The sequence below is a fragment of the Parambassis ranga genome, chromosome 24 (genome assembly GCF_900634625.1).
Source record: "Parambassis ranga chromosome 24, fParRan2.1, whole genome shotgun sequence".
Classification (NCBI taxonomy): domain Eukaryota; kingdom Metazoa; phylum Chordata; class Actinopteri; family Ambassidae; genus Parambassis; species Parambassis ranga.
In genome coordinates, this window is record NC_041043.1 from 3,827,159 (window position 1) to 3,853,534 (window position 26,376).

General features: G+C 43.2%; 1 protein-coding gene and 1 long non-coding RNA gene across 3 annotated transcripts in view; both read left to right on the forward strand.

Annotated features, from left to right (window-relative positions):
* The window catches only part of sesn1 (sestrin 1), a 43,718-nt gene that overhangs the window by 15,401 nt on the left and 1,941 nt on the right, over window positions 1-26,376 (forward strand). Inside the window, exons 1-8 of one of the 2 annotated variants that reach the window (XM_028397845.1) lie at window positions 23,431-23,710; window positions 24,380-24,445; window positions 24,527-24,727; window positions 24,815-24,997; window positions 25,275-25,511; window positions 25,594-25,848; window positions 25,932-26,122; window positions 26,205-26,349. In XM_028397845.1, coding sequence (XP_028253646.1) covers window positions 23,609-23,710; window positions 24,380-24,445; window positions 24,527-24,727; window positions 24,815-24,997; window positions 25,275-25,511; window positions 25,594-25,848; window positions 25,932-26,122; window positions 26,205-26,349 — 1,380 coding nt within the window. In that variant the 5' untranslated portion in view covers window positions 23,431-23,608. Of the gene's footprint in view, window positions 1-23,430; window positions 23,711-24,379; window positions 24,446-24,526; window positions 24,728-24,814; window positions 24,998-25,274; window positions 25,512-25,593; window positions 25,849-25,931; window positions 26,123-26,204; window positions 26,350-26,376 lie in introns of those variants that run through there. The other variant, XM_028397844.1, reaches the window with a different exon arrangement.
* On the forward strand, window positions 19,271-20,403 carry LOC114429010 (uncharacterized). The gene is made up of 2 exons (XR_003669624.1): window positions 19,271-19,554; window positions 19,973-20,403. It is a non-coding gene; the product is annotated as an uncharacterized LOC114429010 (long non-coding RNA).

Consider the following 26,376-nt stretch of genomic DNA (forward strand, 5'->3'; position numbering starts at 1 on the left):
TCCCAGCCACCGCTCTGATTGGTCTAGATTCACTGCTTGAGACGGATTCTATTGGCTAAGAGGAGACACACCTCTAGATTGTGTTTATGTGCAGCCAGAAAGCAAAGGGGAAGACGGGGTAAGGGGGAGGGGTTGGCTGGGGGTTAGAGCCTGATTGTGCAAAAACAGAAGGGAAGAGATTTGGGAGGAGGGGGTGTTACATGTACACTCTGGCCTACATCCATTGGAGCTCGTTCAAAAACTTCTAGGAAACTAGGATGTTTGTTTGCTTTTCTCCACTCTGTGGGTGTGTGTGGGTGTGTGTGTGTTTGTGGGTTTATGCTGGGCCTCTTTAAAATCACAACCAGGCTAACTTAATTTAGTCACACCATTTATAAGGCAGCAGCACTTCCCAGAAAACTGACCAAGAGCTACATGTAAGCTTTATTGTGATAAAGGAAAATCAGCATCTTTATCTCGTGTAATCGCATCAACATGTTTCTGCGGTCAGGCCTCGCTTGCTATAAAGGCACCAGTCTGTCGTCAACAGCAGCTACAGCAGTCACCTGTGTTTTTCATATTTGACATACATGAGCTCCAGAGCTCACGGGAAGGGCATACATGTCATTGGCGTGTCATGCTGCATGTGACAAGAAAGCCACTATACATTAGAGTTGTGTCTGTTTGTGGAAGGCTGGTGTTGGAGGTAGGAGGAGCTTGGGAGTGTTTATGTCTCAGTACAGATGTAAAGCACATTGATCGAAGGTGAAAGGTCAGTTATTGTGTCAACAGGTACTGATTTTAACAAGACACACATTGCTGTTTGATATCAGCCAAGATTAGGACATGTACAGTGTAAGGAAAGGTCCTTACACCCATCTTGTCCTTAGATGGGATTAGATGCAGACACCAAAGACATGTGTAGATTTACCATGTCCTTAGTTGTCTTTATGTTCTATTAACATGCTTACTGAATGTTTTACTTGATAACTTGTGTATCTCTTCATTTTCCTAAATGTTTGGACTAATGAGTTATTGTTTCATTACTGTACTGCACTCTCAGCTGTCAAAGTGACCATAGATGTCATATACAAGTAAACTTAAAGAGTTTCAGAGTCTGTCCAGTCAGCACTGACTGGGTGTGGTGTACTTTATTTAGAGTGTTTTTATTATCAGGAATGATCAGGAATGTCAGGAATATGTGGTAGTTATGAAAGCAGAGTTCACTGCAGTGTCATCCACTCCATGTTTACCATCTCAGTGTTTCTGTGTGTGTTTGTGTGTCCGTGTGTGTGTGGGTGTGCTTCGAAGCATTAAAGACCTCTGGGCAAGCCTATAGGGTTTCTAATGCGTGGGTTACTTACGTACATACACTCTCTCCTGAGCATCATGTGACAAAAACAGAGGGGGCAAGGAACCAGTAATGCATCAGTAGCAGACCTCCCTGCTGTTCCACCACACCCCGTTCCTTATGTCACCTTTGTTGTTCTTCAGTCCTGATGTTTTTTTTCTCACCTGTTTTTTTTGTTGATCAGAACAGAGTTACTTGTCATCCCCTGACTTCTGTATCGATGTACCTGGACGGGAAGAGGGGAAGAAATGCTAACAAAATGTCTGATTAGATTCAAATTAGATCAGGTTGTGTTCAGTGTGTATTTTTTGGCCTACAATCAGGGTTTGATAACTTTAAAAACAAATTTATCATTTGGAATTCCTATCATTTTTAGAGATAGACTGAGACAAAAACAAACCAAAGCAGACTCTTATTTTATCTGTTGACTTTGGCAGTGAATCGACAGTTATCATTGGCAGATTTTATCAGCTATAAATTTAGATAAATAACATTGAATCCAAGAGATGTTTATGAACTGTCAGTGGCTGACACTGAGAGTCTGGTTCATTGCAGGCATGGGCTGCATTACATCATCTGTTTTACATTTTCACATCTTCGAGCAAATCTGCTGCAGTATGCCAGAAGCATCTGGTAGCCGTTCATAGTATAGAAGCCAGGATGGCTATTCTTACCCACAATTCTCTGCACTGATGATGAAATAAAACACAATTTGATATGTAAGAATGAGACAATATCACAATGTCAACACCAGGACTCCATGTGCACTGCTGTCAGTGTTATTTGTTGTATTTCCAGTGGTGGAGGAAGCTCACCCCAAAGCCACGCCTCCCAATCACATGGACGCACATTATCTGTGACTTCGGCTTCAACGGATGATTAGTATTCTTCGTTTTAATGCCAAACTGCCTAACAAGAAGTTACACTACAAAAAATGCATCAGAATGATATCTCCTACCCTACCTTTAAAATTAAAATTGAAAAATATGTAATTAATTTACAATTTCATTACAGAAATCTTTGAAATGTACCCATAACCACCTATGGACAGGTCTGTGTGTCATGAGGCAGGCTGTGGGCATCAAGTAAAAAGAGAGATTAATTTTAATCCGACATTAATGGATGGATTTGTGTTAGCAGACAGTAGCTAACTAGTTAGCTAACTGAGCCAGCGCACCGGCATCATGATTACGGCTCATTATAGAAACACAGCTCGCAACGTGACACCATCTTCATGTCTGAACTCACATCAGTCCAGCAGAACAGTCCAGCACAGCTGTATGAACACAACTGTATTCATAAATGTACTTGTAACTACAGACATTGTAAAAATGTAGTGGAGTAGAAAGTACAGATAATAGCTGCAAAATGTAATGGAGTAAAAGTATAAAGTATGTACTATTATTTTTACTTAAGTAAAGTATAAATACATAAAAATTTACTTAAGTTCAATAATGAAGTACAAATACTTAGTTTATTCCACCACTGTGTATTTCACATAAAATAAATGTAGTTTATGACATTTATTTCACAATATTTAAATCATGTACGCTTAAATGTCAAAGGAGAAGGTGCCATGCTTTGTCCCCAACAGAAGGCATACACCTAGTCTGATTAAGATTAGCCCCACAGTGGGGACATTTACAGTGTCACAGCAGCAAGTGTGCCCTCATGTCATATTATGATGTACCTAACGTTGAAAAACAGGTCTCGGGAAGTTGACTGTAAAGCACCTTAGAGTGTTGGAGTGTAAAGTTGTCCTGCCTGACCTCTATTGTATATTTCACAAAAGTTATATTTGCTCTTTATATTTTTTGTCGTGTACAATAACATGTTTTTGCTGTAGAAAAAAAGCCTTGAGGGCGATGACTAACTGATGATTTTGGCAGGTGCACCTTGTGTGAACTTCCCAAATAAGAACATGACAAACCTGCCACCTCCAACTGTTTTTTCCCTCCTGAATGTTCAAAATCAAGAATTTCTAGAATTCTGTCATCGTGGTTTAGCTTGTCTCCAGGTCTGGTGTTAAAACCACGTATGGATTTGACCTCTCATTTGGCATTAGGTAAAAATATTCACAATAAAAACACTTTTAGGACAATCTGGTAAAGAGTACCGACATGGAGTGTGAGGATAGATTGGTATAGTTTTGTAGAGTCATATTTTCTTTTTCTAATTTCAACATATGAGAGGACCCCAAAATCCCTCCTAACTGCACAAAACATGTATTGCTGTGCAACATCCAGGTACCAGCTGATATTTGAGGTAATGCACAGTGAGTTAATCATTCCTCACACTTCCAGCCACCTACTAAAAATAAATAAATTTGGCCGCTTGCCCGTCAATAACTGATATATCACCTTGTTTTTGACATTACTGGTATTTTCTGCTGTCAGTCACACCTAAACTATTTCATAATACACTCAGATAAACAAGTGGTATATTAATATGTGTGAATATATCATTCAACTGCCCATCACCCCCTGCAGGAGACTGCTGAAGGCTGTTTTTGCTGAGAGTTACATGTTCAGGCATGTTGTGACAAGATATCTAGTCTCATTTTCTCCTGGCAACCAATTCAAATTTAACAAGAGTTTGGATGTTTTGTTTTCTGTGTGCATCAGCCCATAAAAGAGAACAAACCGTATCTGTCCCAACAATAAATGTAGTTACACAGTCACCAGTACATGCATATATAAATCATATACTGTTTTCTGCACACTGAACAGTTTTATACACATTCCTGCTGCCTGCACCTGATGTTCTTGCTGTCTCCAAGTCAGTTTACACAGAGTTGATGGGTAACAGCATTTACCAGAATGGTGCACTCTCATAAGTTACAGTTACATGCATAAAAAGTGTGTGCAAACACACAGCTACACAAGCTAACTGGCAAACCATTCATGGAGTGGATTTGCAGCAAACTTGTGTGAAATATTCCATCTTTGGGCCAAACTGCCTCTGAATGTGTTAATGTGACACTGCCCTTCACAGCATCACAGCATGTCCAACTGTGTGCAATATAGGGTCCATGTTAGGCGGTGTGTGTGTGTGTGTGGATGCTTGTCTGTGTTTGCAGTGATTTTGTGTCCTTTGTATATGGTCTGTGGTCTGTGTGGTGTGTATTGGCTTCAGGTTACAGTCCTCACTGGTTCAAACTGGCCTTTTAGTCACTATGAGGCGAATGTGGTTGTGTCAGTGCCACACAGAGCCACTTGTGATAACAGAAGGATTTTGCAGTGCAGGAAAGATGGAGTGAGGTGCTCTTGCTTGGCTACATTGCTCTTTGCAGCCTCCACACTCCAGCGAGAGCACCTCCAGCAAATGGTGTGACAACAGAATAAGAGAGAAAACTAGCATTGATTTGCAATGGAAGGTTGATGCTAGAAGGCCTGTGAAGTTTGTGTGTCTGTCACAGGAAGTGAAGCTCACTGTGTGCTACCCCACACAGGAAGTAGAACAAGTGGGTAAGAGGTCGTCTGAGCCCACAGGGGGAAGTTTCTCTTAGGTTTCAACAGCTGTGTGTGAAGCCTGTTGTAGCCTGCATTTACATGTAGCTGAATGCAAGATCAACATGAGTGCACAGTTAATCTTGTTTGGAGGCTTTTAGGCTTTGAGATTGTTTTTGTTGTTGTTAAAGGTAGAGAACAGAGCAATCCCATTTACACTGATATAGGGCTAGGGATGCACCGTAGGTAGATCAGGCTGATCACTGGGGGCAATGTATTCACTTTAGTTCTATGTTTGCAAAGCGTGCTATGTTGCATGTACGCAGCACATGCAGCTGCAACAACAAACACATAGAGCAACAGCATGCAGCAAGGGGAACAGTCAGCTGTACGAAGATATTTCACACTTGTTACACCAACATGTTTATTGACTACCTAAAGTATCTGCAAAGGAAATTTTATTGGATCGCCTGACATGCAAAGCCCAGCTGTTTCTATATGTGCCATACTGCCTGTGATAACATCACACAGGCATGATGGCTACATTTGAAATGGACAGTCTTTTGCATTATAGAAGTGTAGCGTGTATTGTTTTTGGCTGAGATTATGTTTACCTGCAGACACCACAGACACACTGATGTTGTGATTTGGAGGCGGCATTCCATACGTGCACATATGAGTGTCCTCACATAGTCTCTCATCACATTCACCATGTCTCGTTCAAATAGGGTCCATTCCATCTCTGGAAACAAGGATGTGACAGCCTTGGTGCTTCAAAATGGCTGCTTATGAATTATATGCACATGGCATTTTTCAGTAGGCTTTTTTATTAAATACTTTAATTACTGGAAACACAAAAAGATGAAGTTCTTGCATACAAGAGTCATAATCTATTTTTCTTAATATTTTACCATCACCTGTCACACATCTAATCTCATGCTCCTACTTTCACTCTTTCTTCACACCCATCTCTTCCTTTCTCCCCCCTTTTTTTTTCTTTCTCACACACAGACACACTTTCAGAATCACACACACACTCACACTCGCTGACTGTGACTAAGGTCGGCTTGTTATTGTAGGCAGCTGGTGGAGGGCTTTCCTGTCCAAACAGCCCAAACGCTGAGGTGGCAGAGCTGCGAGGGACACGGAGAGAGACACAGAGGACAGAGAATAGGCCGAGTGGGGTGACCACCAGCTAATCCTCGGGCTTGGGGGTGGGGTGGGGTTGGTGTTGGAGCAGGAAACACAGGGCATGGGAGGTGGACGAAGGCCATCGAGTTCTTCCGCTCACACCCCAAAAGGCTGGGTGTAGGAACACATTCACACGTTCATGAGTTTGTATTTAAAGCCATGTGCTAAAAGACATAAATACACACTTGGAATAATGTTATAGAGCAAAAACAAACCTGACCCGCTCCACCACCCTCTGAGTTTGTCAGAAGAGAGCTATGGCATCGCTCCCCTCTGAACTGCATGCTCATACGTCTTCTCCCTACTTGACATGTGACAGAGGTTGAAGACTTTATTTAATCTCAGAGGAAATGTTTATTAAATCTGCACTGTGGCCTAATCTTGAATAAACCCAACAAACCCACTAAGCTGAAACATGACACAACACAATTAAAAAGCCTGCCCAAACACTCCGTCATGCCTCAGGTAATATTAGAGGATGAGTCATGCTGCTCAGTTAAAGCAGGTGCTGTTGGTGCTCCACTGCATGACAAGCAAGAATCTGCCCATGATTTGTTTCTGTGCACTACCTACTACGTTTATGTTGTCAATCTATACCTGAAACAATTAAGCATTGGCACAGCTGGACCACAAATCGACCTCAGCTCCAATGACTAGATCACCACATGAGAGAAGCTGCTCTTATTTCCTTATAGACTCTCATACAGGCCTAACTTAGCCTACCTACTCTTCACAATGCATTTTCAGCCCAGCTTGTTGTTGTTATTGACGCTCTGTTCTTTACTGCGGCTCAGTCCCAGAACAGATCCATACCACCAAGTATAACCTCCCTCAAATAGAAACTGAACCTGAAACTTACAGTGGTTTCCAGTCATTAGTAACATGACATGCTCTGTTATTGCCACTGAGTAATATGTATATCAGTACAGTTAGTACTTAGATTACTGATAATATTCTTATTGTTGCAGTTTTTTTCTAGTTCAAGCTTCTCTGACCCACAAATCATGTAATAGCAGGACAAGATATTAGCCTTTTCAAAACCTTTATCACTGCCCCATTGTGTTATTGTTACCAATTTTATCAAAATAATTAGTTACAGCAGCCACAGCTGCAAGTTAATGACAGTAGCACACAATAATATAAAAACGTAATGAAAAATAATATGAAGGAAAACAATTTAATACAATAGAAACATCTACAGAAAATGCTGGGGTCACCAGGTGCACTTATTGCACATGTGCAAACATTGAGCTGTTCATGTAAACAAACATTGCACAGGGTGCAGTTGGTAAGTTTGAATTGCGAGTGGCTCACAGTGGCTCCTATCCCAGTATGGGGTGGACCAAAAAGAAGCCAAATGTAAAGCAGGCTTTGTGATGAACATACTTTTCTGTCATATGCAAAAAAAATGGCAAGGAGAATATGAATATAAAAGCAACAAGTTAGGAATAATGTCTGACAAATGACTGAAAGAATGAAAATGTAGACAAATGCTGGGCTAGCTAAAGTTAGTGTAAAATGTGTTGGTGTAGTTAATCCTGCTTCAGCGTTACAGGCACAGATGTCAGCAGACATCATGAGCTGTTTTACTGGGGTAAAACATAACCTGCTGATGGTCATGTGACCCCCCCCCCCCAAACTCAGCCCCTTAGTGTTATGTAACCCAGGGGTAAGAATGACTCTTGCAGGGATTTTATTTCCGTACTCTGACACTCCTGTGTGACATTCTGCACTGGCCTCCACTGAAGTCAAGTCATGAAAGCACACGAGATGCTACAATATTGCATCTGGAAGAGATAAAACAACACGCTGAAAAGGAAAGGGAAGGGCCAGAAACAAAACAAACAGCAGAAGCAGTGACTTGTGTGCCTGCTCAACTTTGTGCAGCTTTCTTTCATACCTGCTTTGTTGCAGGTTTATAACTTATCAATGTCCATAGTCTCTGTAAGGAACAGAAGAGGGAGGGAGGAAGTGAGCCAAAGACAAATGGGCAGGTGGGGAATTTGTGTGATGACTGAGGTGAGATAATACTGGGAATTAGAGGAGACAAAAAACATTCTGAGATGCTGAATAGACAAGGAACAGAGTGGGAGTGGTCATTTTGGCAGATAGTCCGTGCAGCTGCTTTAGACAAAGCCCCTCAGCGGCAAAGATCAGGAAAATATTAGACACACGGATACAGACGCTTTCTCTCATGCACGTTCATTTTAAAGAACTTTACCTCTTGGCAGCAGATGCCTGTTTTTGTCTCTTGTGTCTCAAAGAGTTTTCAAAAACGTATTTAAATGTCTCAGAAATAAGAAACTGGGTCAGAATGGTAACCACACGGCTGCTGCTGACACATAACATAGTAGTTAAAGAGTACACAATTCTCACTAGAAACTTTTTTCCAATCCAAATGCTCACATTGTAATTCCATCTGTTTTTTTGTGAACCTTTTAGAAACAAGATGCTAAATGTCTTCAAACTACACTCTCAAAGTGAAAAGCCAGCTGTCTCAGAGAGGAGTAGAACTGTGAATAACATCAAATGGAAACAGCCTCTCCTGTAAGAGATTCACACTATCACAGAGAAAGAAAAAACATAGGATAAAGAGCAAAGTTGAGCTTCACAGAGGGGAATTTAATGCTAAATGGGCCCATTGTTGATATTATTTTGTCCGGCTGCAATGTGTAAACCGGTGTTAACTTATTTGCAGTGATATCCATCACATCTATGGAGGCACAGTAAAAAACACTTGTGTGACCCAGAACAACTTTGCCACAAAGTAAGTCAAACAGCCTGTTCTTTACCTTCTGATGACATAACATCCAATCTAGAGCAGCTTATAAACAAACTTACATGCTGTTTTCAGTCTAAGTTCCTGAAGTTTCAGAACTATTTGCATAACACGTGTGCACGTTCAGCCGTGCCGTATCCATCAGGCGGCACAGCAGGGAGGTGACAGTTAGGTGTCATGCATTCACCTACAGCACACGTTTGTGTACGCAGCCAAGGCCCTGTCCTGAGGGGACACAATGTTCTTTTGACCCTGCAGTTGGAGGACAACAGGGGGGATATTGGGAGCTGCAATAGTGACATGTCTATTAGTATGCTTGTGAGAAACAGCACCCCTCCTAGACCCCAGGCAACCTCTGCTTATTTCATTGTGTCTGTGTGTGTTCTCATGAATTGTATGCCTGCAGGCCATTGTTGAGAATCTCCATGCAACGGTTTGTGTTTTCTGACTCTAAAGGTTTTGAGTAAAAAATAGTGTCTATCCAACTACTAGTCCCAGAATTGTGATGATCAGGAACAGTATATCTTATTTTCAGCACAGGTTATGCAAACTTGACAGCAAATGATGAATGTTACAGCTGTCCACTCACTTTCAGGGTTTAGGCTCACAATCATGAAGCTGTAACTCTCTGTGTGTGTGCGTCCTGTCAGAGTCCTCTTTCCTGGCCGCTTCCTGTCCAGATCCAGGGGTGTGCTCCATTTCCTTCCTGCGCTGCCACAATCCTGGTCAGGCTTCCTCCATGTCTTCCAGCTCCATGAAATCTACTGTCTGTACTGTACTGTGTCTCCGTACGTGCACATGCACACATTTTGCATGCACATTGGAAATGGGACACAAGGCTCCTGTGCTGTGTTTTCATGTGATCATCAGTCTGTGCATACAAACACCGCCTGCACCCCTGAGGTCAGAGACAGATAAGAGAAGACATGGAGCAATTTTCCCACACAGTGATGTCAGCGCTTGTGAAAATCCTGTCACAAACCAGCCTGTCTGTGGCCACTTTGACATTTTTTTGGGGTTCTCTTGCTCCTCCACCTCTTTTATTCAATTCAGTAAACATCAATGCAATAAACATCACACATTAGAAAGGACAAACATGACAGGTTGTTGTAATTGTAATGCTATAAAACTATGTGTTGTTTTTATTTGTATTTTAGCTGAGCTGTTGTTAATTATACTTGTACTACCTAGAAAACGACATTAACAGGTGTTGACAGTAGACACTGGGTTTGTCAGAGGGCCGGATGCTGTTCAGCATGTTGATCTGGACAGAGAGAAAGAGAGAGGGAGACAAAACTTATGAGGAAGACTGGACACACAGTTAGTGATGTAAAATAATGGATTATAGGTCAGCCTGACGAGAGGAGAGGAGGTGAGAGGAAGAAGATGAGAGGAGGTGGGGGAACTGCCCAGTGGATCCTGTTTGTGTCCCCTGGCAGCGTAGACCTAGCAGCTTAGCTATGATAAATATTCAAGACAGCGAGTTAGTCAGCCTGTTCTACTGTATGCCTGTATGTCAACAAGTGACTGTATCTATACCTATCAGCCCTACACACTTTTGTTTAAGGCTAACTATACGCTTTACTAAACAGAATGGTTTTAAGTCTGGTCTTAAAGGTGGAGGCAGTGTCTGCCTCTCAGACCCAGATTGGCAACTGCTCCCATAGTAGCGGTGCCTGATAGCTAAAGGCTCGTCCTCCCATTCTACTTTTATGAATTCCAGGAACTACAAGCAAACCTGCACTCTGTGACCTGAGTGTTCTATTAGGAACATATTCTGTTAGATAGGTATAGAGGAGCTAGTCCATTTAGAGCCTTGTAAGAAGGAGAATTGTAAATTCTATTCTGAATTTCAGAGGAAGCCAGTGAATGGAAGCCTATATGGGGGATATATGATCCCCTTTGCTGATTCCTGACAAAATTAGCTGCTTCATTCTGGATCAACTGCAGGCTATTAAAAATAATGAGGAATACTTAACAGATTTGCTCGTCAGGCCCACCTGAGCAGAATTTGCCATGCGTCACTGGTATCTGATGGCTCAGACTCACAAAATGCAAACAAGAAGAAAATCTTGGCTCTTGTTTGTGTAGTTAGGACTTCTCCATCGTTGATGAATTGTCAATTTTCTTGCAACACGGAGGAGTGTCTCTGTTTCCTGTCTGGGTGTTGTTGCTTTGACCACTGAAAACCTTATTATTGGCTGCTTGTTGTGCTTGTGTTACTGCTTTCAAAGCTCTTTTTTTGTAATCTGTGTAAACACAGAAAGCCTCTTGTTCACTTCATATGACCCTATGATATTGAGAATTAGGCCTAGAAGCTTTAAAAGAGTCCCTTAAGTATATACATATGAACATGCACTCCAACAAGTTCTTATGTGCTTTTTGATGCTGATGAGAAGTGAGTGATGTAACAGTGTGCATAGTTTTCTTAAAGGTGGAGTGACTGTGAGGTGTGGTGTATAAATAGATATGATCAGGGTCAGATTTTTAAAGCTCCGGTCAGTGTTACAGTATCTGGAAACTGAAAGCTTCCCTGGCCTCTGGCCCATCTGAGGTCATTTGACAGTTTCCATGTTTGAGTGTGGCTGCCACAGAAATGACAAGGGGCATCTGATAGGACAACCTGTCCCCATGTCTCACTTAAGAGTTTAGGCCTGCAGCTCTTGTGAGGCTCTTTAGGGAAAAACACACTTTAAAGCAGTCACAATGTCAGACACAATCACAAATGGATGTAGACTGTGAATTTGGGGGTACGACTGATGCCCTACATGCCAGAGCTGACCAAGCAGCAGCTGCAGCAGCAGTTCCTTTATAGCTCTCTGTTAAATGTCATCATTTGTCTAAAATTGAAAACCCAGCCAGAGGTGAAACAAAACGGGAAGAAATCAGGAGCAGTGCTGAAATCAGGAGCAGTGCTAAAAGCAGATGCTGTAAAAGCAACCAGTAGACAAAAACAGAAAGACTTGAGTTGTCATGTGCCCTCTTGACTGCTGCAGACATTTTAATACACGTTTCAAAAAACACCCTTTCCATTAGTTTTTCAGACTGTCCACAGTCTGTCTATGACTGCTATTGTCTAGGTCCTCAGACTGTCTGACTTCCCACTTCCCCAGACACCCTCCCCCAATATCACAGATAAAAAAAAATGCTGATTGCATCAACACTTCCATTCAAACACCTCACTCGCACCTCTCAATCCAAACTCGGTCTGTAAATATCTCACACACAGCCTGCCTCTTTTTATTTTCCTGTAAACAAGACTATCTCTGCATCCCCAGTCCACAGCAAACATTCTCCTACACAGCCACAAAACATTATACTATCCCCCAAAGAAAGGCGTCGGTCTGACTTGACCGAGGATGAGAAAACACAATTTGTCTTCTGTCAGAAAAACACTTCTCAGTAAGTCAGTGTTTTTTATCGTTCGCAGAAAGCAATTTTTTTCTCCACTTTCTACAATTGTTTCCATGTTTAATAACCATTTCAGCTGTAGGAGTGTCAGCGTGGGGAGACGTCACAAGCACAATGTTTGTAACTAAGACGAACTGATAAAGAAAAGTAGCATTGATTGCTGTGTCAAACCACAGATATGATTGTGCAAACAGCAGTGCAGGGACCTTATTAAGATGGAGAAGGAGTCACTGTTTTGGAGTCTAGGGACTTGAGGGTCCACTATAACTGGGTTGTCTTAGCGGCAGGAGGGCTGTGGAGCCATATAGAGGGGGCCCTGTTTTTCATGTGTGCTGTTCATACTCTCGATGTTTCTCCGCAGGCAGGCTGTTGGTATGTGGAACAGCCGTGGAGGGCCTTGGCTCTGGGCTTTTTTTTTTCTTTGGCAGAGCTGACGAATTTGCTGGGGTTTGAGTCGTAGCATCTGTTGCTTTGAGGAGGCCTGCTATTTATCAAACTGAAGTCTGCTGGGAGCCCAAAGGGAAAGAAACATGGCTTACTATATAGGTTAACCCCTCTCAGCCCTCTGTTGCCTCGTTCGCCCAGTCTGAAGATATGTTACTCAGATGTGTTTGTGTGAAGGGGATAACGAGAAGGGGCTATAGGGGGATACTAAAGGACGGAGGAAATTAAAAAAGCTAGGACATGACCTGCAGTATATTCTACAACTCCCCACAATGTGTGAAAACTTTATGCGTGCACTTGGCACCTGAAGTTGTTTTTCAGAACTGTGCTCAAATAATTGATTGAAGAAATGCAGACTGCCCCCAGCTTTTCAGGAATCCAGCCGCCTTTCCTTAGAAGGATCATATGGGGGAAGAACTTGAAAGTTTGCCTTTTTAACAGGCACCTTGAAGCAATGGAATATGTGTTTTTCTGTATGCAACAAACAAGATCCCTTGTTGCACACTGAGACATGCCATATTAACCACCGAGTACAACAAGTCACCTTTTTTGACAGTTTGTTTGTAATTCATACATACATACAAAGAAACACAGGCACAGCTTGAGAATGAAACAGCTTGTCCTGAGGTGCGCTGTGAATCCTGCTTTAACTGTCCCATTGACAAAAACAACGATCTGTGGGGATTGCTTCAAGGCAATGATGAAAGGCAACACTGAAACAAATTAACAAAGGAGAGGAGGATTGACATGGCAAGTGGACGATGAATAGCAGCGGTAAAAGAGGGGTATTGATTGACAGGACAGGAGTAAACAAGTTGATGGAGGACAGTCCACAGGGTGTACTTAGACGGTGCTGCTGTGAAAAGGAAAATTAGGTTACATATCTGATCCATGTAACCATACTGTACATCCCTCCACATTCAACGAACCAATTATTTATCCTTTTTTTCCTGTTTGCTCTAATCACCTCTCCTTTCTCCTTTTTCACTGAGCGGCATTCCCTCTCTCATTCCTCTATTGTGATGTAACTCTCTTAACAAACATGTTTTCTTGATGGAGCTTCACACCGCTGGGCACACACAGGCTCCATTCATACTGAGGTTGTTTTCTGTGCTGTACATCTTTTAACACAAATTGCTCACATGTCTGTCCTGCAGTCAATGGCTTCTCTATTTATGCAAGATGACTCTTGCTATAGGTTTAGCCTCTTGTGACACGCCACAGAAAATAGAAGAAGGGAAAAATGATGGACTCTTTTTCTAACATTACTCTGGCTTAGAGCAAAAGAAAACACTTTTTACAGTGTTTAGGCAAGAGGATCTTTGTTCGCTCTCTCTCACACACACACACACGCACACTTACTTCTGCATGGATATGGCATTTCATGCTCTCCAATCAAAACCTTCACACTGAGAGGCAGCAACTGGTCAACAGGATATGAAACCTTCCTCTCTGCTTTTCTTCTTTTTCTTTTTCATGTCAGAACTGACCTTTCCCCTACTTTGCTCTTTCTGCACTAAAGCTCAGCCTCTCACAGGAGTATCTGAGCTGTGCTTGTGGTTTAGCCGGGTTTGTTTGTTTGAGCCTTTAACACTACTGGAAGCTGCACCCTCTGTCCGTGAAAACCATGCATTTCACAGAGTGCATCTGGGCCTTGTAATCTTTCCATCTCTGTGCTTTAAGTCTGTGCCGACTTGTAGATAATCAGTGTCCAGCTCATTTGCTCCATATGGGTGAGTCATTCCCATGTACTTGGTGAAAGGTGTTCAGACCACTCTGCTCAGGCTCACCCCTCCCTCCTTGACTGGTGTTAGTGGAAGGGAAGATGACCATCTGCTGCCCCAGTTGCCCAGTGACTGGACAACAGCCTTCCCTTATGGCACAGTTCCACTGTCCATTGTCTGCTTGAGACTCGACTCAAGTGTGTGCAAGTCTCTGTGTGTGCGCTCAGTTGCCTCCATACAGTGGATGTGTCTTTGTGTGTTTGTGTGTCCTCGTCAAGGAGAGCCAAGTATTGTGTGAAGCTTTCCTGTGGGAGTCCTGTGGAGAACGCACCCTCACCCAGCAGGACCATTCTCGGTGCAATGTGAGCTGACTTGGCCTTACAGGCGGGTGAGCAGAGGGTCAGATTTAGAGGATGCAGGCCAGAAATTTGCTCTGGTGCTTAAAGAGAATAGATTTCCTCTCCAGACATGTGTCCATAATCTCTCTATCTCTCTCACTCACACACACACACTGGAAAGAAAATAAGCTTTAAAGAATCACTTCGAGGAATTCAACATTAAAGTCTGAGATAATGATTGGTGGCTGTGTTTACCCTCAGTGTCCATGCTGACATGATAAAGCATTTGGAGTCTCAGCAGGACATGGACAGACAGACAGACGATGCCCCGATGAGCGGACAGAACAGAACAGAACAGCGGTGAGAGGGTTATGTTTAGTTATAAAGCTCAAAAACCAATACCGAAAGACCTGCAGTGGCTAACCACACATATTGCTGCTCACAGGAGCAATGTGAGGTGGTGAATGTGATAATGAAACCCCATCTGAAAAAATACACCCACTCAGCAGATGCACCATTATCTTAGTCACCTCCGGAGGCTGTTTTCCATTTCTGTGTTTGAAATTGAGACCAAGAGTCACTTTTAATCAGATAACAGATTTTTGTCTTTCTCTGTTTAGCCTGTGTGACAACTTTCATGTTGTTTTGATATTTCTCCCTGTTTCCATTTTTTGTCACTTCACTCCTTCCTCTTGCAGACTCTGCGTCTCTCCCCCACACACATGCAGGTGATGCGGGACTTGCACTGGGCTCGGGTATTCGTTATTCCCTCCATCCAGTCCTGTCAGTTATCTGCCTGGCTGTTTCACTGCTCACCTTGGCAGGGCAACAGCGGCAATCTAAGAGCCGGGCACATGATGCCGAACTGTTACTCCTAGACATTTATTGAGGAAAACAAGCTGGGAGCACTGCATTTCTACTTCTACTTCTGTCAAAGGAGTTTGAAGCTCAGACCACATACCAGACATTCGTTTGTGAAATTTATGAGGAGCTCTTTGAATGATGCCAACCGCCTGTGTGGTGCAAAATGTTGTCAGGCTCAACATTTTAATTACCTTGAGTCAGCCTTCATTGTATAATAATACACTGTACACTGAGCAAAATAACAAACAAAACAAAAAACTGGCAGTGTGACTAGAGGTTGACAAGATGAGCAGGGAGATCTGGGAGATTTGTGGATTGGAGCTGAGCCATGCTGCTCTGGTTTTTAGGTGTGTGTGTTTGTGTGGGAAACCTGATAGAAATCTGATTTGGCAGAGCCATTATCCCCTTTAGACTTCAACAGTAGGCCTATACTGTGCTGTGGCTGCCACTAATCCCATAATGGGCTGACTCTGCACTGAAGCTGCACAAATAGTCTTCCCCTTGATGAAAACTATGACAGCAGGTTTGTTTCTGTTAATGCTTTCCATGTATGTATACTCTGTGTGTGTGCTACCTCAGGTGAGCGGGCTAAGATAGGTAATCTAGTGTACAGAGTCATCGATTTTTCCCGCTGCACAGGAAGTGTCTGGTTATTGATTCTCTGGGACAATGATGTCACTCCAGACGGTGTGGCGTGTTTACTTATCCATGATAAGGTACGAGGCGCTTTCTGTCCATGCACTGGTCAAATAATCTTCTCCCTGTGTCCCCTCTCCTTTTATCACTCCTCTCTCATCACTCTTTCCACCACCCATCTTTTCTTGCACTGTGAATGCCCTCTTTAACCCCGTACACCCATTATGCGTGACATAATCACAGATGAGGGATGCATCTTTATGACAGTTATGGGCTGCCGCAGTAAATTTTGCAGTTTACTGTTCCTGCTTATCGTACTTGATGCTAATTTTTATCAGGGGAACACTGCCTCACCTCCAGGCAAAACGCAAAACATCACAAAGATTTCAAATAAAACTTCAAGTAACAACTCTGATTAGAAAAGCATTTATTTTTCTCGTCACTGCTGTGGTACAGCTCTGAACCAAAGCAACCTTATCTTCTAATTATATCTCCCACTTGAAAGTGAGAGAGATGTTTAAATCAGACTTGAGTTCATGAGGGGAAAGATTTGAAAGTTTTTTAGCCGTTTAGTCTCACACAGGCCTGTCATTGATTAACCACAGAGCAAATATGTCCAACACTACCTGTGGCATGACACAGAGGACCACACACACACACAATGCAGGCACACTTGTGTTGGGGTTACGAGGTCCGCGGAGAGTTTGTAAATGTCATGAACAAGCACACACACACACACACACAGACTATACATTAGCCATACATTTAAAAATATGATGAAGTAAGAAGCCCAAAAGAATGGCCTTGTGTTTATATCAAACACATGCATAAAAGATGCAAACATCTTATACATAATATACATAATACGTAATAACATCTTATACAGCTTATAACATGATTGAGTTATTTTACACGTTATTTAATTTTGTTTTAATTTATGTCAACACAAATGAGTGACTCAGCAAGCACGCTTTGCATAACTAGAGGGATATATGCAGACTTTTGCCGAGGTAAGCATTTCCTACATTTTTTTTCCACTGTTTTAGACAGTTCCGCTTTAGACCGTGCACAACTCCTGATCTCATTGTCATGTGACGTGTTGTCATATTTGAGGAACTCGCTGGGCGCAGTCTCAAGAGGACAACATGCATGCACATGTGCTGTGAGTCTGTGTATGTTGGTACTCGTTCCTCTTCTGTTTGTACACACTGGATCTGCTGGCTTCGCTGTGTATATTTCCTGCGCCCGCTCATAGATGATGTTTGAAGTTTAACCTGCCATGCAAGGAAGTGGCACATCTGAGAGGTGGAAGGAAGGCAAAACAAAGTGACTGTAAGCAGTAAACAGGCCATAGTCATAGTCTGTAATCTTTCATCTATTATCTGTCTCTTGGTGAGTTTAGTTATGATTTTCATAGCCATCATCAAGACATATTTTTTATGTGATTTTGCTCTAATCAGAATAGAGCATTCAGTGAGATTCAAATTAATATTTTAATATTTTTTTCCCCTCACTACTCAGCATCATATGAAGCATCAACAAAATAATCTATAATAATATAATAATCTATAATAATATATTCAACAACAGCCAGAGAGGAGAACAGAGACTGAGGTGATTGAGTTTCCACCTAATCAAACAGACATTTCATAAACGATTAAACATTAATGGGGCAGTCGCTGTGACGTCAAGCTCAAATGAGGTTCTGCAGCCAGACATTTTGTTCTGCAATTCAGTACCAGGGCTCGTTGGCTATTAATGAGGTAACAGGACACGGCCAAAATTGTTCTGAGGCTGATGATTAGGCCATATCGCTTCCTCCCCCCTCAAAGTGCAACAGTATCGCATCCCCTCTTCAATCAGTATGCACCCCGGTGAAGGTTGCAGATTGAGATGATAGCGAGGTAGAAGTACAGATTAATTCAGGATACAGTGGTTTCTAATCTTTGCTCAGGCCTCTCTGATATATAACATCAGAATTTATGAGTGTCCTCACAGTGGACTGGCAGTCCTTCCTGTAAAACAAATGAGTTCATTGACTTTCATATGTTCTATGAGAAGCTACGCGGAAACAATAAAACTCAAAAGTCAACGGCTCATTGGGTTTTTTTTATCATCTTAGATAGAGTGAATCGTCTGCATTCTGACAGAAAACAGGTGAATGGGTCTTTTGTGCGAAGTTTACAATGGCCATTAAGAGTTATTGGGTGGTGATCAACAACTTTTTTTTGGCTATGTTCCCAGTGAGATGAGTCACTTTTTGCTCAGTCAGCAAAGCCATGGTCTTGTCAGAGGGAGAGAAAAAAAAAAGCAGCTGTGAATATGTGGAGCTGAGGGGCTGTTAGAATCTTAATCCTGATACAAGGTCAGCTTTGTTAGTCCCATGTTTCTGGATAACATGAGTGGTAGAGATAAGCTTGCCCTAGATTTTAGTCCTCAGTATGTGAAGCATTCGCTGTGATACTTTGAAACACTCTGAGTGATGTCTTTTGAAGTTTTGGCAGCACCTCTGGACTTGCCTTGCAGTCTTATCTCTTGTGTTTCCTATCAATAAACTCCATGAAGTCAAAGGACAGCTGAGGTTGTTTACACATATAGAGAAAATATATAGAGACAAGAGGACATCGCAGGCAAACTGAAGAGCGTTCTACTGATTTGTGGTGGCTGTGTCATATCAGGCTAAAGATAGCAGGGGAGGGTTTGGTATTTTCTGTTTTTCTATGGGATCTTTTCTCTTGGAGCCTGTTATATTGTGACAGCTGCCCTCTCCCTGTTAGAATAACATCCCCGGGAACTCACTCTTCCTCACGTGCACACAGGGGTCGCAGGCCGACGCCTGTTCCCTTCAATTGTACTGCAATGCATATAGGTTACTTAACAATTTGTGTATAGTGATTAAACTGTGAGGTTAACTTTTGTTCCACATATCTCTTTCCCTTCACTAGTTTCTGTTTTTTTTTCTGTGTGCTCCATGAAAACTCTGCAGTTCCTCTGCATTTAATGGAATCCAGGGAACATTGCTTCCTCCCAGTGTGGGTGTTCGCTGGTCCAGGACCCACTGGTCTGGTGGTGGTGGTGATGGGTGGGTGGGGGGGGGACGCCTCTCCTCTCAGGAAAGCAGGCGCTTGGCGAGACCACTCCACTCTGATAGCCTGCCAGAATACACACAGATCTGAGAACAGGCGACTGAGAGAGAAGAAGAAACAGGATCAAGAGCTGCTCAAAGTGGGCCAAAAGGCAGCTCTGGTCCAGTGAATTCCCACACTGACTCTTTATATGAAGTAAAAATGGCCTCACATCAACGCTCATGTCTGATTCTTATGATCTCAATGGATCTGAGAGCTTAGCACCACTCCTGTACCTCTGCAGGTTGAAGCCTGATGGCCAGGTAAGGGTTAAATCTCCAGTCTGCTCTGCTAAATGCAGTGTGATAGATGAACAGACTTGAACCTAGAGCCTGCCTGGTTTGAAGAATGGGGTGAGGGATATCCTCTCCTGTACAACTTAAAACTCTCTTTGTATTGACAAACTCAGTGCAAACTTAGGTTGTTTACATGGAAAAAGTTCCTCAGTTGTTTTTCTCAGATGTGGGTTTCAGTTGTGAGGCTAATTTGAAACATGTGGTTTTGTATGTGCTATGAAGTTAGGAGAGTTTTGTTTTGTCAAAGGGACGGGAAGAAGTTACAACTTTGCAAACACAGAAGCAAAGTGAACAACTTTCTATGAAACAGACCAGATTAGGTTGCTGAGTGAACTTCATACCTCGGCAGAACTTTTTTTTTCTGTTTTCTTTCTTTTTTTTTCAGAGAAACAAGAGAGGCAGCCAGAGAGAGAGAGAAGATTGGTTCCTGAAACTGTTGTTGTGCCCTGTGATTGGTGGAAGCCTGTTGCTAGGCTTATGTCAGTGTTGGAGAGTTTTCTGCTTCCGCTCCTCTGCGCACTGATAGGTCAGGTTTGAACTAGTCTGGTGGACTTCTGCCACTTGTTGAACATCCCCACAGTTTCTGCGGTTCTCTCGTGTCGCGCTGCATGAAAAAACACAGCAGCCGCAGCGCTGACACACACATGTGCAGAATATACGCCTGGCAAGGCTTCCTCTCTGTTTTTTTTAATCTTATTAACTTTTATCATCCTCTTTATTGGTTTAAGGCTGTTGTTAATTCTTCTGTGCACTCGTAAAGGGAAAAAAACAACCACTTCTCTTCCATACTTTCTAACTTCTAAAAAAACAAAACAAAACAATCAAACTACCTGTTGATCTGTAGAATCACACTGAAACTCTTTTGCTTTAAAACAGCTCATTGTTTCAGATTTAGGATCTAGTTTTACTAACATCGTTCCTATCCTTCTAATGTGTTGTAAAAAAAAAAAAAACTCCAGTGACATGGAAATTGTTGCAGGCTCAGTATCTGTTTACTGGTTCACCTCAGCTTGGTTATTGAACTTTACACTCAAGGGTTCACTGTTTTTTCTGTGGTCTTTTGTGTGTGGTACAGTCAGCAGAAATTTAAAGTGGATTCCATAAATGACAACATTTCAGTGTCAAAAAGATTTTAGTGTCCTTTTCTGGAATGTGTTAAAGTTGCATAGACACACATACAGTTTACACAGTATGATCCCTGCTTCCATCATTAAGCTTATGTTACATTTTCTGTGGTAACAATAAGCAATTAAGGAATAATGCTAAAATAAAAAGAGTGAAACAGGGAAGACTCACAAGTTCAATAAACTGACTTCTGATTATAAAAACCTCAGTGAACTGAACTCAGGTTGGTTTTATATTGTCATACTTGCTGCTGGAGTCCCAGTTTGTGCTGTGCGTGTGTGTTTCTGTTTCTTTAACATCTTTTTTAAACTAACTGTGCAGGTTAATGTTTTGAAACCAGTCAAGAGCATAACTGGGTTAACCAGCCCTTTATCAACAGAAACAAATGACTCTTAACATTTAACTATTGATGGGAGTATTATTTGTATTACCACTAGGGTAAAAGTAGTGGAAATGTGTCCATTGTTCAGCCTCTTCCTCCAGCTGATAAATATCTGAGACAAATCTGAGATGATTCCTGTTTCCTTTTCACTATAACTAATCTTTCCTATGTTGTCCTGACCCGAATCCCAACGCCCATCCTATCCACACGCACACACACACATAGTCAAATCTGGCATAGTAGCACTGTGGCCTTCCCTTAGCCAACTACAGCTGTCGTCCTCTCGAACAGCAGCCAGACATTTAGAAACAATTCAAACTCAGTGTAGATGACATCAGACGAATAACTCAAGTGCAGATAGATGTAGGTTTTAACACTCCCCCAAGACACCTGCAGTGTGGTTTTCAGATGTCACACTTGTTCACAAGTCACACATGAATATGTACAGGATGTAATATAATGAAGTCTGGAGTCAACACTGAACAGTTCAAACACCAGAGACAGTTTCAGGGGCTTGATCTGGAGCTTCTCCATTTTCTGGAGCATGTTTGATATTTAAGTATTTGTATGTTTGATACATGAGTCATATTCGCTCTGTTTTTATCATATGCGCTGCAGCATTCACTCAGAAAGCAGCGTGTACAGTATTCCTCTGGATCACTGAGACGGGTACTCTGACACCCCTGATGTGAGTACAGTAAAGCCCACAGAGTAACCAGTGCGTGCGCTTCGACAATAGTGTTTGGCCCCGTCTGCGAGGCCGGACCCCCCGAGCCTAAGCGCTTTTTATGTGAAAAGGTTTGGTGTGTCGTCAGCCCTAACGCTGACCAGCCTCTTCTGCAGCTTTGCTGAGCCATGGGGCTCCCAGCGGCCCGGGAGTGCTGACTCCAGCCCTGGGAACATGTTTACCGCTGCCCTGCACCCCACCCTGTGGCATCAGGAGAGGGACCAGTGGGGGGTGTAGGTGGTGGCTCCGTCGACACAATGAACCTGCTGAATACTGTGCTATCGAGTTATCGGTGCTGGGGACTTGCAGCCGGTTGACAAACTGGCCTGGCAGGCTCTTGCTCTGAGGACACAGGCAGAGTCTTTTCTTGGCCTCCTCTTTGACTCATCACTTCTAAATTTAACTTGTTTGTCTGCTGCTTATCGGGCCCGTCTTCACAATTCATCCAAACACTAGTGTAGTCAGAGTTGTTGCAGGAAAGACGTCAAGTACATCTTTTCACTAATTTTAATGACTCTTTCAAACAATCAGAGTCATTGTGCAGCTCCTCCCCTCCAGCGAAGTCTTGTCTGTTTTGCTTGAGAAATGTGTTATTTTGAAATCTCATGCAGAAACATGAAGCAGAGCTGTGCATGTGAATCTAAGTCGATATATGTGGGTGCTTTTTGTAACACTTGACTCGCATGTGCTGCTACAAGAAAAACACCTCACTGTTTGTTTGTTGTTTACCCGGAATGTTAAAGATAAGTGCAAAAATAACCAAACATGGACACTGTGGTGTAACGTAGGATGTTTTTTGGAGCATCTCATCAGATATAATTCTGAGTAATTATTGACATGTGATAAACTAGTTATAGACTTTTCCACTGGACCTGTTATTGTTGAGCTGGGACAAACAAAGCCATAAGAGCTGCCTGTCTTATCTCTGCTTCCTCCTGGCTTTTAAAGGACTACTTCAGCTCTTGGCTGATTGGTGGAGGAATGACATTATCTCTGGTCTGATAGGCTGCGGTGGAAAACCACTAACTGAAGGGCTGTTGTTGCAGCAGGTCTTGCAGCTACCATCTCACTGTGTGTTGATGCTGATCTATGCACAGTGGACCCCTCTACCTTTTTTTTTCCTGCTGGGGGCTCAGTTTACACCTGCACCCCCCACCCCCTGCTCACTCCTCCAATACAGCAAGAAAACAACAGAGGAGGACTCGCTGCACAAAGAGCTGACATTGTGTTGTTGTTGCATTGAGTGCATATGAACAGAAATGCTTTTTGTGATAACATAAAAGTATCCTGGCAGTGTGATCAGAGTTGATTAGGTTGATGTAATTGCTGCCATTATTTAGCATATAGTGTCATACATAACAGTAAAATCAATCATGATCAATGGCAGCAGGGAACAAAAGCAGAGAGAAGTGATGATGTTTTCTTGGAGGGGTGGGGGGGGTTATTCTCCCTGCTCACGTTTAGGACCCCCTCCTCTCGCTCTATCCTCGGCTTCTAGCTCCGCCCTCACGTGTACCTCGCGCCGTCATTGGCTGGCAGGAGGCTGTTTTCGCCGCATGATTGGTCGCCGGGCGCGTCAATCACACCAGCCTCGACTTATTTACCGAATGTATGAGGGAGAGAGGACGGTATTCTGCTGTGGGGCTGCAACAGCTGACTACTGAGCACTTTGTCCAGTGCCTCAAGGAACAAAGAGAAGAGGAAACAGCCATTCACATTACATTTTTTTTGCTTTTTTGTTTTTTTTTTATACCCATAAAAACAAAAGGGTGCAGCGAGAGCACGAGATGAGGCACGCAGTCGCACCGACACAAAACGTGGAAAATACTTCTTTTGCTGTGACAAACCTGTTAAAGATATGCACCCATTGTGAACGGCTGAGCAAAAAGGTAAGAAAGACAGAGGGCTAATAACAGCTTAGTGTTAAATGCACCGTGTGTCAGTGATGCTGCGTCCTGCTGCTCGCTTTTTAGAAAACACATTTAGTTTTTTGATGCGTTAAAGCGAGATTTCTCTCCTTTGACAAACAAGCTGCAGTGCAGTCTTTTGTCCGGGCTTGTTTATGAGTCTGAGGAGTTCAGCGGACACAAGTCATTGACGGGAGTTCTGGTGTCTTTTGTTGGCTTCAGTGTAAAATATAAGTATTATAGCATATTCTAAATGACAGTCAGAAGCATGTTTTACATCAAGTGTCACTTGTGACTACTGCTTTTTGTTGCTCATTCATTCATCCCCTTCATTGTGCGCTGTGGGACACTGTCCGCTGGCAGACATGTCTGGACAAGCAGCGGAAAGTTACAGGACATAGAGACAATGTAGTAAAGGTTTCTGATGTGTGTTTAATTTTGTATGAATGCAAACTTCGGCTCTGTTTGTGTGTGGATGTGTTATTTATAATGTCATTTTAGTTTGATCAGGTTATTTTTTTTGACATCAGCAGCAGTGTGTCGCCTCTTTCTGCTGATGTGTTTCTCACCTTGTAGAGATGAGAAGTGGTGATCGCAGTGCTTTTCCGTGAGATTTAAACAGTCTGTGTCTTTCTTGTTTTTGTCTTCCAGGACTTGGGGGTAAGGATCCCAAGACCCCTAGGAAACGGGCCAAGCAGATTTATCCCTGAAAAAGAGGTATGAGACTCTTTTTAATTTCTGCAGCACACGGTTTAATCTTAAAGGAAGTATTCTCATTTATTGATGTTCTCTGATCAGATTCTTCAAGTCAGTAAAGTGGACACCAGGACACAGTCGATATTCGAGGATGCGTTTGCAGCCCTCGGACGCCTCGACAACATTTCCCTCGTCATGGGCTTCCACCCACAGTACCTGGAGAGCTTTCTCCGGACACAGCACTACCTGCTGCAGATGGATGGACCCCTACCTTTGCACTACCGACACTACATCGGCATCATGGTACAAGCCACATCCAGCCTCTGTGAATTCTCTTGTGAAGTGGTTCGATATCTCAGGTTTAACTGTTATCGTTCGATTTCTTTTCAGGCGGCCGCTAGACACCAATGTTCCTACTTGGTCAACCTGCACGTGAACGACTTCCTCCAGGTGGGCGGAGATCCGAAGTGGTTAAACGGCCTGGACGAAGCCCCGCAGAAGCTGCAGCAGCTCGGAGAGCTCAACAAAATCCTGGCCCACCGACCTTGGCTTCTCACCAAGGAACACATGGAGGTGAGGGGACGGGCATGGAGTGGAGGGTGGATGTGGGTGTGAGAAGTCTGATGTAACAGGCTGAGATCATGGGTGGAGGCTGGAGCTGCATGACATGCAGTTAAGGGAGCGGATAGAGAGTGATGGGGGATGAGGCTTGGAAAAAGAAAAGAGATATAATTTAGATTGGAAGGGTGAAAGCATTTTTTCCACTTCCTAAAAGGTCAGTGTTATTGAAGTCACTGTTTGGCTTCAGTTAATATCACTCACAGTTTTTCCCTCTGTGTGTGTTTTCCAGCACCTTTTGAAGGCTGAGGAAAACAGCTGGTCCCTGGCAGAGCTCATCCATGCGGTGGTCCTGCTCACACACTACCACTCCCTCGCCTCCTTCACCTTTGGTTGCGGCATTACGCCCGAGATCCACAGTGATGGCGGGCACACATTCAGACCCCCCTCCCTCAGCCAGTATTGCGTGTGTGACATTGCCAACGGCAACGGCCATGCTAATCACCACGACAATTTGTTGAGCGACCACGTAAGTGTTGACTCAATGAAAGGATTGTATTCAACCTGTGTGAAAGGCACTTCATATCTGACCCATGGATGTGTGTCTGTAGGACATGTGCGGCGAGGTGGAGGTGCTGATGGAGAGGATGAAGCAGCTGCAGGAGTGCCGCGATGATGAGGAGGCAAGCCAGGAGGAGATGGCAACTCGCTTTGAGAGGGAGAAGACTGAGAGCATGCTGGTGGTCACAGCAGAGGACGAGGAGTGTGTCCCTTCCAGAGACATCTCCCGACACTTTGAAGACCCCAGCTATGGTTACAAGGACTTCTCCAGGAGGGGGGAGCATGTTCCCACATTCAGAGCCCAGGTAGAGATCAGATACAGGCTGCATGCCTTCATGGGTTGATTGTTTTTTTTGAGTGATTTATTCATTATTTCCGTCATGTGCAGGACTACAGCTGGGAGGACCATGGCTTCTCTCTGGTCAACAGACTGTATCCCGATGTTGGTCAGATGCTGGATGAGAAGTTTCAGATGGCCTACAACCTGACCTACAACACCATGGCAACGCACAAAGATGTGGACACCAGCATGCTGCGCAGGGCCATCTGGAACTACATCCACTGCATGTTTGGCATCAGGTCAGTGCCTGGATACTTTCATAATAACTGCTGCTGTGCTCCGCCAGTTTGCATCATAATACTATTTCTTTGTGGTGTGCAGGTATGATGACTATGATTATGGAGAGATAAACCAGCTCCTGGACCGTAGCTTTAAGATCTACATTAAAACCATGGTGTGTAGCCCTGAGAAGACCACCAAACGAATGTATGAGAGTTTCTGGAGGCAGTTTCAGCACTCTGAGAAGGTAAAAGTGAACTCCTCCATTTCCTTT